Below are 12,079 nucleotides of genomic sequence, written 5' to 3' on the forward strand. Positions count from 1 at the left end.
TAAATTGCTGAATTACTAATTTTACTGAATTTAATATTAAATTGCTGAATTTTACTGAATTTAATTGCAGTTTAATATTACTGAATTTACTGAATTACTATTTTAATATTTTACTGAATTTGACTATTTTTCTCGAATTTTAGTATTTTACTGAATTATTGAATTTTAATATTTTGCGGAATTTAATTGCAGTTTAATATTACTGAATTTTACTGAATTTAGTATTAAATTGCAGTTTAATTAAATTGGTTGGTATTGATTAAATTGTAGTTATTTAATTATGCCTATTTGTATTATTTTTTAATTTTTTTACTGAATTTAATATGGTATTCATTTTGTAAATGAATAGGCGAATGTCCCATATCTTCGTCGCGACACTATAGACCAGACGGAGGTTGCTATCAGCACCTACTATAGGGATTCACATTTTCCGGAGCTGGTTGAAACTTTAAATGTGGTCGGCGAACAGTGCAATTCAGATTTATTGGGAAGATTTAGAGCATCATGTTTTGGGCATTTCACTGATTGGAGGCCCGGCGCGAAGAGCAATAAAGCATTACACCAGATTGTATCGAGGCAGATTGTGTCAGAAGAAAATGAGATGTGCTTCTTTCTGTGCGGAGCACGAGTCAGATTTTCCCCTGCGGACTACGCATTAGTGACTGGGCTCAATTTCGGGGGATCGAGGTTCGATGCGACATTACAGCACGACTGCAGTCGCGTGGAGGCATACCGACGATTCTGCGGTGCGCGAAGCATGACCATACAGTCGCTCATCAAACGCGTGTGCGATTTGGATCGTCGAGTGGATGATGAGGATGGGAGCCTGTACCTTCGTGCTGTCCTCGTGTGTGTGGCTCACACCCTTGTTCTTGGGTTGGATGCGCGGGTACAGCCGTGGCTTTGGGTGTTGGTGGATGATCTGGCTGCATTTGATAGATTCCCCTGGGGCGCGTATTCGTATAAGATGTTATGCCATTATACGAGAGAGACAGGAAAGGGCGAGAAGTATCACTTCTACGGTCCTTCGTGGGCTTTATATGTCTGGGCATTGGAGCGCGTCCCGGGCTTCGGACACATGGTCGCAGCATCTAGCGGTGATCCGACAGCGCACCCTCGGTGTTTGAGATGGACTTTCAGGGGTAAGCCGAAGCTTCACGGTCTGCGCGATCTATTCGAGGGACAGGTAATCAGTTATTTAAGATTATCCTCCACACCGTTACTGGTTTTACTTATGTTCTAATATATTATCTTTGTTGTTTTCTAGGGTGGTGTCATGCCCCTGGACCCCGATGATGACGATCTGTCGAGTCACTACTTCATATCAGCGCTGACACCGGGCGAACTCTCGGTGAGCTTCAGGCCCCCCGACAACCCATTAGCTCGGGGTGTCCAATTTCCACAGGGCACCGGAGCCCGTGTTGTGGAGGAGCGCGGGGACGAGGAGGATGTACCTAGACAGCCTCGTACGACTCGCAGTCACAGTGTCCGGGGCCCTGTGAGGGATGCTCGACAGCACGAGCCGGCTCGTCATTCAGTAGATCCGGGCTCGCGCCCTGTGAGGGATGCTCGACCCCACGAGCCGGCTCGTCATTCAGTAGATCCGGGCAAGCGCCCAGCGCCGCATACTTCTTCATCGTCGAGCGGATCTCGGACTGTATCCAGTCCCAGCGAGGGTGAGGTGGATCGTAAGTGGGTGAAGAAGACGATCCGTCAGGAGATTAAGAAGGCCTTCGGCAAATTCGTGGAGAAACTGAAGAGCAAGGGTAAAAAGGATAGGTGCAAGAAGAGCAAACATTTCCGAGTGCCCGACTCCCCTGATGATGATGACCAGCGACGGTCCCCTGATCCTCCACAGCCACGGTCTCCTCCACAGCGACGGTCTCCTCCACCCAGTGCTTCAGGGCCCGACGCTTCAGGGCCAAGCATTTCACGTTCCTGCGACGACGACCCCCGCGGTGAGGAACCACGCCATCCAGAGACCCAGGATTACGACGAGCAGTGGCGGGCCATGAATCAGTCTGTTCAGGGCGACTACACACCGGCGGAGCAGACTTTTGACTGGTCGACCCAGGTCTACCCTCATTGGTCTTCCCCATTCCTGAAGCCGCAGTATAGAACAGAGACCCCGATATTCTTTGCTGAACCGCTCACTTCTATTGCACCACATGAGTGGGGACAGTCCAGTTCGGCAGGACAGGCTCAGACGGAGGAGCCTGAGCCACAGGCAGAGCAGCCACAGGTACTGCTGCTGCAGCACCTAGAGCCTGAGCCACAGGCAGAGCAGCCGCCAGCAGAGCAGCCGCCAGCAGAGCCCCCGCGTCGCAGTCAGAGGGTGAGGCGTCCGTCTAACTATCAGCGATCGCCTTGGGTTAATAGCCAAATGCCACGTCCAGTGACACAAGTCTGCAGTGACCATTATGAGAAGTGGATGGCTAGGTGTCGAGAGGGTAGGGGTCGTGAGATTTATGTCAAGGCAAGTGGTGGTTTGCGGGAGTACGACGACTTCGCGCGGGTGGATAATGTCAGCCAGGAATTCACAACTGGGGTAAATAATCTATTGATTTTAACTTTGTTAAATTACTTTCTACTAACTTATTGATTTTAACTTTGTTGCAGGATATTGACTTGTATTTCTTAAGCTTGAGAAATAGACTTCGAGCTTCAGCAGATTTACTGGATGACGTAGATATGAATAACACAATCATATTAGACACGGATTGGTTTGTAAGTAAACTTTCATTATTTGTATGTTTTCATTGGTGCGAATATAAATTATTAATTACTTCTATTGATCTGTAGATATACCTCCAGGGCGAGTGGGACGCTCTATTGGAGAAGTGGGCAGCCAGTGAGTTTACTCCAGAGGAGTATCATATATTGACGCATGGAGCAATAGCTGATGGTTGGCAGCCCCGGATAGACTGGCTCTGCCAAATACGTGGAAAAGCCGTTAAGGGCCAAGAACTTCCTCCTGGTCATATAGGATGGATGGATGCCACACAGGTAATCAGTTAAACAATTATTTGTCATTAGTCATTTGTGCTTTATATGTTGTTTCTTATCAATTCATTGTGGTTTGTCATAGGTTCTCATGCCAGTCATAATTGGCCACCATTTTGTCCTATGTCGGATCCGGTTAGGAGAATTGGTTTGCGAGGTCTATGACCCAGTATTCCACAAGCTATCACCTCGACAGCAGGATGGTCGAGTTGGTGAACTACTGCCTTTACTGAGATTGTTGCCAATTGTCCTTCAGTTGGCGAGGTGGCTAGACGACACATCCATTGATTCGACAGTGGCAAAGGAGAAGTACCCACTTATGATGGCGGTGTTTGCTCCAGCGGAGGTTCAGTTTCACCAGCAGGACTCTGTCAGCTGCGGGCCTTTCGTCTGCATGTATGCAGAACGACTGATATCTGGCTCTCCATCCATTGAGTGGGGTAACCACAACGTGGCGGCATACAGGGCCAAGATTGCTAGATCTATATTTTCGTTGTGTGAAACTAGGACACATCGTATCACTAGACTTGGTTTTGCATAGTTTTGTATATTGTTACATTAATGTGTGCTTCTATTTGGTTATTCAACGAGCATTATTTCCTGTAAATCATTCCAGCTTATCGAATATTAAGATAATTCAATCAATATCATTAACTGTTACAGCACACAAATGGATCCCACTACTCCCTGGGCTCAGTCGCCCTGCCAGCGCACGTTCTCTTGCTGTGTCCTTCTTCATGGCAGATGCTGCACTTCTTTGGTTTACGACGCCTGATACTAGAAGACTCATCGGCTTGTGTGCTGGTGCCTTCACCACCGCCTCGATGTCTACCTTCTTTTGGGCGCCCCGCTTGACCTTTTACAATCAGAGGTAATACAACCTGCTCAGCGATGTGCTCGGGAACCAACCACTGGCGTCTCGGCGGGAGATTATTAACTTCGCGAGAGTAAGTATCGATAAGAAAGTCATTCGTGTAGTACGAGTCTACATACTCCGCGATCGTATCACCGGCTTCACTATAAAAACAAACAAACTCCGATAGTAATCAATATAACGAACATTAGAACATATTTACATTTCAATGAACCCGACAGTAATCATTTCATGATCGTACCTTATTGCAGCGATTGAATGAGAACAGGGCAGTTGGTCTAGCTGAAATACTCGACATTCGCATTTTTTCTTCTCTAGATCCACCTTGAAGCTTCTGTCAGCAGTTTGCACCTTATACTTCATGCCACTCAACCTTTGTGCAGTGTATCGACGACTTTTTTGGACTTCAATAGCTACCCTTTTACCAGCCTCAACAGTCAAGCCTTGCTCGATTTGTTGTGCAGCCCTTAGTCGCTCGCTGAACCATTTCTCAATAACAATTCTGATTGCCTCTAACATCGAGCATATAGGAAGTCTTCTTGCCCACAACAATCTGGAATTAAAAGCTTCAGCAGCATTTGATGTCATAAAACTGTAGCGTCGCACAGGCATAGGACACATCGAACGAGCCCACTTCTCCGGCCCAATCCCCATTAGTTTATCGTACGCGGCTCTCTTCATAACCTTCAGGGCGTTCATAGCCCTATTGAAGTCGGACTTCTCGTACGCAAATGCAGCTTGTCGATACACCTCGACCACTGCCTTACCGTAATGCTTCAGGTTATTTTGCAAATGGTAGTAGCATAGGCCGTGGGTTGCATTTGGTAACTCATTCCTGATAGCATTGGCAATGGAGATATGCTGATCAGAGACAATCAAAAGTGGATCGGCTTGGCCATAAACACGTCGAATGCGTGACATGAAATAACTCCACGATTCATCGTTTTCTTTCGGGCCAACACCATACGCGAGTGGGAACAAACTCTCGTTGCCGTCCTTCGTCACTGCAACAAACAAAATACCCCTATTCTTGCCCTTCAAGTGTGTGCCATCGACGACAATCACTGGCCGTAAGCTGAACATGAAAGGGGTAGCCGAAGCTGCAAGAGCAACAAATAAGTGTTTGAATCGGCCATCATCGTCAACTTCCCACTCCACCCTCGAACCGGGATTGGATTGTCTCAACATGTATAAGTACTTGGGCAGCATCTCGAAGGACTGATCATGTCGACCATAAACCATCTCAGTGGCTCGATTACGGGCTCGCAATGCAACATCGTACTTGATCTGTACGCCAAACTCACGTCGCAGCTCCAGCTGGATGGCCTTCGGCTTCAAGATCTCGCAATCGTCGTGTATCTTCTGTGCTAAATATGCTGCGACGACTTTTGCGGGGGCCTTTATTCGCGCTACGCGCCCTAGCTCACCGTCGCATGAGTGCTCATTGGTGAACTTATACACTCCCCAAATGACTCCATCTTGTGACGATGCATGGAGCTTGAAGGGGCACGTATCTGAATGCTTGCATTTGACGTAGACTCGTCTGCTGTCTGATTTGCTGACAGAAAATTCCTTGCCCTGCTTCATGTTCCACAGACCGATTGCAACGATCAGATCATCTTTGCTATTGAAATACATATTCTTTGACAACTCCCGAGGCAATAGCTGATAATCTTCAATATCCACAACTGCCGCTGCGGCGTCCAACGGGATAACCGGAACTAACCAATTAGTTAGTTCATCTGCTCCAGGAACCTGTTCGTCATCATCCTCGTCGATCTGCAAATTCTGCCAACCTGCATATTCAATCCCCGCCCTTCTCACGTTCTCTGGCTCCGACAAGTCTTCAGAGGCGCTTGTATCAGTCTCGGCTTCAGACGATGGAACATAATCTTCATCTACATTACCAGCATCCTCCACGAACTGAGGCTCGTACGTATATTGATCATCAGCTGGACCCCAACAACGATCAGTTATTAGGCGATCGTACTGGTACGGATTTGGCTCATCCCATGAAGGCCAACCCGTTGACTGATCATTACCCCAAGTGACCGACGGTTCAACACTTTGTTGCGCCGGTGAATCTCCGGCTGATAGGTCTAAATAAGCATATCTTTGGATTGCTTCCAATCCGTCCCCACCTTCGAATGTTGCACTGGATTCACCTCCATACCCGGAAGATTGAGGGAGATCGAACGAAGGAACATACACTCCTCCACTGTAATCGTCTTCAACAACATAAATCTCAGGAAAATGTGGCTGCGACGCCAGCAACTGAAGCAAATCATTGTCATCGGCAAGAATATTTTTACTGTATACCCTGCCATTTAATCTCTTCGTCAAATAATACAAGCTGTAATTAGTGCTCAATGAATTCTCCATCATCAGGTAATTTATCATGTACACCGTACTGGCCATTGTGTCTCCGAAAATATGCAAATTCTTAGAAGAGCCGCCGATGTACTCATAACCATTGAAGGCACCTCCATAATTAACCACAAAGTATCTCCCATATTCATTCATCTACAGAAAAAATAATAAATAAATAAATATATGATGTAAATGGAATACAATGTTAAAATACAACATATAACATGTTAATACACTCGAAAAACATCTATCCGCCCGGGGAAGTAGCCGAGGAAATGTGTCCGGCCGTGTATTACATGATATACAATTACACACGGCCGGACACATTTTCACGGACACTTGTCCGGGCGGATACATAATTTTCGAGCATAATAACATGAGTTATGTAGCAATATATATGTATAGAACTAAAATGCAACTAATAATTACTAATTAATACTTTAAAACATGATAGAATTTGCTCTAATTCACATGTATTTCCTTCAAACGTGGCTTTAAATCATAGTATGCTATAATATGCTAATAATTCACATAAGCATATAGGATCAAACAAAACATTGAAAATAAACAATAACCAACTTAAATTACATTTCAAACGTAAAATGACATACCTTTAAACGTTCGGATGAGAGAATTCACAAATAATAGCTTCACCACTTGGAAAATATTAGAATTTCTAATGAGTTTGAGTGTTTTTTCACTTTGAGTGTTCGGATGAGAGGATGAGAGAATGAGAGAATTCACTCATATATAAACAAAGATTCCTTCATTTCAGGTGAATTTCAATGAAATTAGAGTGTTTGACATGAATACTTTATTGACAAAGCTATTTCACATCATATTTGTCGTTTATCATCAATTTAAAAAAAAAAAAAATTATGTCCCTTAATTGAAGGCTAATTAATCGATGGAATATAAATACAAAAAATTAACACAATCCATATTAGCACTCAAAACACACATAGGAACCAAAAAAACATCTATCCGACCGGAACATATATGTGTCCGCCCGGTGAAAACTTGTGTCCGGTCGGACACTTGTTTTTCCCGGTCGGACGCTTGTTTTTTTTTTCCAATGTGTGTTTTGAGTGCTAATATCGATTGTGTTAATTTTTAGTATTTATTTTCCATTGATTAATTAGCCTACGATTTACTTGTAAAACCTTCGATTTTAATTCAAAAATAAATAAATATTAACTTCTCTGTCAGTATTTCACATGTTCCAACACATATTTGACCGATTTCAATGTTTAAATTGATGAATTGATGTTTTTCTTACACTTTAACAACTTTTGTCATAGATGTGTAAGTACTTTTGCGGAAAACAATGCACATCCATCACATTCAAAGGGCATTTTCGGTTCTTCACTTATTTAGGGCATGTAGTGCTTTGCATGATAAGGGTGGGCATTTTTCAAATTATTCATAAGAGAAAGGGCACTTTAAATTTTGCCTCAAAAATTAATGCATTCGCTGTTAAAATTAATGCACTAAAAAAATAAAAAAAAAAATGCTCCCTTCAGGATTCGAACCCAGGATCTGCATTCATCCAACAAGATGATGCATCCACCGTAGATCTTGATGATCGAATGGCTGAAAATGGTTCTCCGGTCTTCTTTTATTTATGGTTCTTTCTTGAACCTCTCCCTATATATATATATATATATATATATATATATATATATATGTGCGCGCGTGTGCGTGAGAGAGAGAGAGAGAAAGAGTCACACAGTATATAATTATATTACTATGTCACTAAAAAAATTATATATTTTTTAAAGAGCTTATTATAATATATATTGTCATAGAAAAATAATTACACTTTCACATGTCATAAAAATAACTACACTTTTATATGTCACAAAAATATTTACACCTTCAAATGTCATTAAATTTAACAACATATCTTTATTTTTGTGACGTTGCATATTGTCACAATTTTTTTTAGGGATATTTATAATTAGTGTCACTATTTGTCAAAAATCACGTTACTATTGGAACACTTTGTTGTAGTTGTAATTATTGTTTTATATTAGGGATTTTGGCAAATAAAACTATAAATTATTTTGAAATTGTAATTTTAATTAACGTTATTTTTAAAGTGTGATGAATTAAATTATCAACTTTTTCATTTTTGTAATTTCATTCCCTCAATTTTGTTCGATTGTTAAAATGTTGAATTAGAGATTACGTGGATGAATTAGATTGTATATCGTTAATCTCTGTATTATGATAATTGTTTAATTTTCTACGTTTTCACGATATATACAAGTACAAATGCTATAATTGTATGAGAAATATTTCACAAGTCACGATATTTACGATTTTGGTATTAACATAATTTAAATATTATTGATTAGTGATTTAATTGTAATTGTTTTATACTCCCTCCGTCCCACGAAGCATGACACAGTTTCCTTTTTAGTCTGTCCCACGAAGCATGACACGTTATTAAAAATAGCAAAAAATTTACCCTTTATTCACATTTTCACTTTTTCACCTACCACACTTAACACACAAAATACCAATTTCTTAATTCTCGTGCTGAAAAGAAGTGTGTCATGCTTCATGGGATGGAGGGAGTATTATCTTATTTTATCATCATTATTGTTGTACGTACATTGAACGAGATACAATTAGTAGTGTCAGAAATTGACTATCAGTATAAAATTTAACTCTATAATAGAAAAATGTAGAATCACCTAAAAAATGATAAATGTACAACTCCTGTGGTTACGTTGAAAAACTTCTCCCACATAGATGAAAAGAACTTTGGATCCGTTGCTAAAATCCAAAATGCATGTGTAGTCGGCGGCCATATTCAGACAATCTCTAGAAATTGACAATCAACGTCATATTCGGCTAATAAATATATATAATATATTTATCCTAGACGGCGATGATTATATATCTCCACTTACTTTATACGTCCATTATTTTTGTCTCAGTTTTTTTATTGAGTTGCCACATTATTCGTATCCACACAATTTAACTCGACTATTTACACTATGTTAATTAATGTGCATAAAAAATGAGACAAGAACAATGAGACAGAGGAAATAATATTTTTTTTATAGCTAGAAGGCGATTATTATAAGTACATTTATTTAAAATATAATTAGAAAAATTTCAGAATCGTATTATCTGTAGCAATTTATTTCTTTTCTTAATATAAAAATAAATAAAATTTGATTAAATTACACGCTAGTGAAGCAGTGCTGTTTAATTCGGCCATAATTTTTAAAGGGTTAAGTATCAATTTGGCCCCCTAACGTAGAGACCCCTGTAGCTATTAACACCCTATGGGCAGGAGTGTGTCAACTAAGCCCCTGAAGTACATAATTTCAGCCAATTAACCCATCCGATTTAACGGACGGTTAACATCGTTAACTATTTTATTTTTTTATTTTTTTATTTTATTGATGGTGGGACCCACACCATCTTCTTCACCAAGCTCGCCGGAAACACGTCGGAAACCTAATCCATCCTTTCCCCAAAACTTCGGCGTCGCAGCGGCGACAAGCTCACATCTCTCTCTCTCACGCTCTGCTCTCTCTCGTCTATCTCATCTCTCACGCTCAACTCTCTCTCTCGGCCTACTCCCTCTCTTGTGCAAAGGCAGCAGCCGCCACCTTCCACCGCCGCCGTCGCTCCTCGCCACCACCACCAGTTGCCGTTCCTCCACGACGTAAAAGCGGCAGCAACAACAGAGTAACAACAACAGCAGCAACTCGACAGCAACTCCAGCAGCAGTCGGCAACTGCGCGCAGCTTGGCTGCGCCGCCGTCGCGCTCTGCCGCACCACCACCGCGAAGGCGCGAAGCCACCACTCTCCCTCCTTTTCCAGCCCTGAGCGCCACCTTCGGTCTTCCATAGCAGCGAAAGGAGCAGCAACAAAGCGGCTGAGCCTCCTCAACGCGCCGCCTTGCCGAGCTCGCCACCAGAGCTCTGCCGGCCACCGTCGTCGTCGCCACGCCGGATTTTCGGGGAAGGGGTGGATTAGGTTTTCGGCGTGTTTCCGGCGAGCTTGGTGAAGAAGATGGTGTGGGTCCCACCACCAATAAAATAAAAAAAATTAAAAAATTAAAATAGTTAACGGTGTTAACTACCGTCCGTTAAGTCGGAGGGGTTAATTGGCGGAAATTAGGTACTTCAGGGGTTTAGTTGACACACCCCTGCCCATAGGGTGTTAATAGCTACATGGGCCTCTACGTTAGGGGTCAAATTGATACTTAACCCATTTTTAAATTATACGGACAGTATAAGGGTTTTAAATTATACGGACAGTATATAAATAACAAAAATTGGAATTAAATTCCGTGGAGATTAGAGAAAACCAAATTTAGTTGTGTACAGATAAATTTCGAAAGATAAAATATAGTAATTACATTAAGTTAATATTGTTCTGATTACCTCTCGATGGATATATGATGTAGGTAAAATACAACTGTAAGTTTTCCTCATTTCATTAATAAAATGAGATGTTTTTCTGTTTGGGAAAATCCTATACTTTGATTAGATATCATAATTAATATCTGTTGAAGATAACACGTTGGTGTGCATGGTAGCTAGGAAGTGTGTTTCTTATGTTAATTGATTTCAATTAAAAGATTAATAGATTTTATCATGATGAAATTCACTGATCATAAATCAGCTGATAGGAGTCTACTCAGTTCAAGGTCACCTGAAATAAAAAGGTCAAGTAAACTTTAAAAATTAAGGAAGAAGTGCAATCTACCGCATCATCTGATCACTACGAAGGTCTACAAAAGAATTGCGAAGTCAAGTAATACTCAAAATAGAAAAATTGTGGAGTTAACTTGACATCTACTGAATTTACACGGAGTCAACCTAAGACCAATTAATTAGTTGAACGCTAGCGTTTACAATTCAAGCGTACCTGTGATGCCTTCTGACAATATTTTCAGAATGTTGGAGTACGATATTACAGACGTCGAAAGTATTGTACCTTGAGTCAAATGAGAAGTTTCTCAAGACTAAAGATCTAAAATTTTGAAGATGTTCTCTATGATGGAACTATTCAAGATCACGCTTATAAATACACGAAGACTCACACTGATTTTGAAGGAACCAACTACCAGAAACGTTGCAAATTTAAACTCTCAAGCTTTTAAGCTCTCAATTCTGACCATATTTAGCAGCACAAGTAACCAGAAGGAAAACTCAAACACTTAAGGAATTTCAGGCTCTATAATACAATCTATCACTTGAATCTTACAGTTATTTCCCACATATTCTATGTTCTTCATTGTTCATCTTAAACCTAGAACAAGCAATCTGATCTTCAAACATTGTTATCATTGTGTAACAAATTACTCATTAGTTGGAACATTGTGTTCTCTATAACTTTTAGTACTACTTTATTTCATATTATTGAACTATCATTTTTTTAGCACACTACTCGTTAGTTGACCATTTAAGCTGAGCTGGCGAATTCATTCTGCATCTCCCATTAGCTGACCACATCACCTGATCTCCACTAATATTGACTAATCAAAAAGCTATAAGCAACATAAAAACTTTCAAAAAAAAAAAATAAAAATAAAAAATGCGAGTAGCCTTATCACCACATTTCGCACAACATCAGTTATCTGTCCAATTGATAAACTTTCAAGCTATCAATAGTTTAGTGAACTAGTCACTCACTTAGCAAATTAAGACACTCATCTGGACAAAGTTAGCTCACTTTGAAGTTTGCTGATCAAGTCACCTGCTGAGAGCCAACATTTCAGTTAGTTGATCAGTCTTGCTTCAATAAGTAACAAGCAATGCGAAGTTTGTAATTGGTGTATTCGCCGCGCATACACCAAT

The 12,079-nt window shown here is 41.0% G+C and overlaps 2 protein-coding genes across 2 annotated transcripts; one reads left to right on the plus strand and one right to left on the minus strand.

Annotated features, from left to right (window-relative positions):
- The first annotated feature begins 316 nt into the window (after positions 1-316).
- Positions 317-3,613, plus strand: LOC130997565 (uncharacterized). The gene is made up of 5 exons (XM_057922930.1): positions 317-1,186; positions 1,268-2,548; positions 2,620-2,727; positions 2,803-3,006; positions 3,089-3,613. The coding sequence occupies exons 1-5, from the start codon at positions 602-604 to the stop codon at positions 3,542-3,544; spliced, it is 2,634 nt and encodes an 877-aa protein (XP_057778913.1). The 5' UTR covers positions 317-601; the 3' UTR covers positions 3,545-3,613.
- Positions 3,614-3,667: 54 nt separating this feature from the next.
- On the minus strand, positions 3,668-6,517 carry LOC130997566 (uncharacterized). The gene is made up of 2 exons (XM_057922931.1): positions 4,119-6,517; positions 3,668-4,020 (listed from the first exon to the last, which is right to left on the minus strand). The coding sequence occupies exons 1-2, from the start codon at positions 6,398-6,400 to the stop codon at positions 3,684-3,686; spliced, it is 2,619 nt and encodes an 872-aa protein (XP_057778914.1). The 5' UTR covers positions 6,401-6,517; the 3' UTR covers positions 3,668-3,683.
- Between the last annotated feature and the right edge of the window lie 5,562 nt (positions 6,518-12,079).

This window comes from Salvia miltiorrhiza, chromosome 8, assembly GCF_028751815.1.
Source record: "Salvia miltiorrhiza cultivar Shanhuang (shh) chromosome 8, IMPLAD_Smil_shh, whole genome shotgun sequence".
NCBI lineage: Eukaryota > Viridiplantae > Streptophyta > Magnoliopsida > Lamiales > Lamiaceae > Salvia > Salvia miltiorrhiza.

What these genes read in the sequence shown, in the direction of transcription:
- LOC130997565 (XM_057922930.1), top strand. Translation starts at nt 602, where the DNA reads ATGTGCTTCTTTCTGTGCGGAGCACGAGTCAGATTTTCCCCTGCGGAC. An exon ending in TATTAGACACGGATTGGTTT is followed by an intron (nt 2,728 to 2,802) that starts GTAAGTAAACTT and finishes ATTGATCTGTAG; the next exon opens with ATATACCTCCAGGGCGAGTG. An exon ending in GATGGATGGATGCCACACAG is followed by an intron (nt 3,007 to 3,088) that starts GTAATCAGTTAA and finishes GGTTTGTCATAG; the next exon opens with GTTCTCATGCCAGTCATAAT.
- LOC130997566 (XM_057922931.1), bottom strand. Translation starts at nt 6,400, where the DNA reads ATGAATGAATATGGGAGATACTTTGTGGTTAATTATGGAGGTGCCTTC. An exon ending in CATTCAATCGCTGCAATAAG is followed by an intron (nt 4,021 to 4,118) that starts GTACGATCATGA and finishes TTGTTTTTATAG; the next exon opens with TGAAGCCGGTGATACGATCG.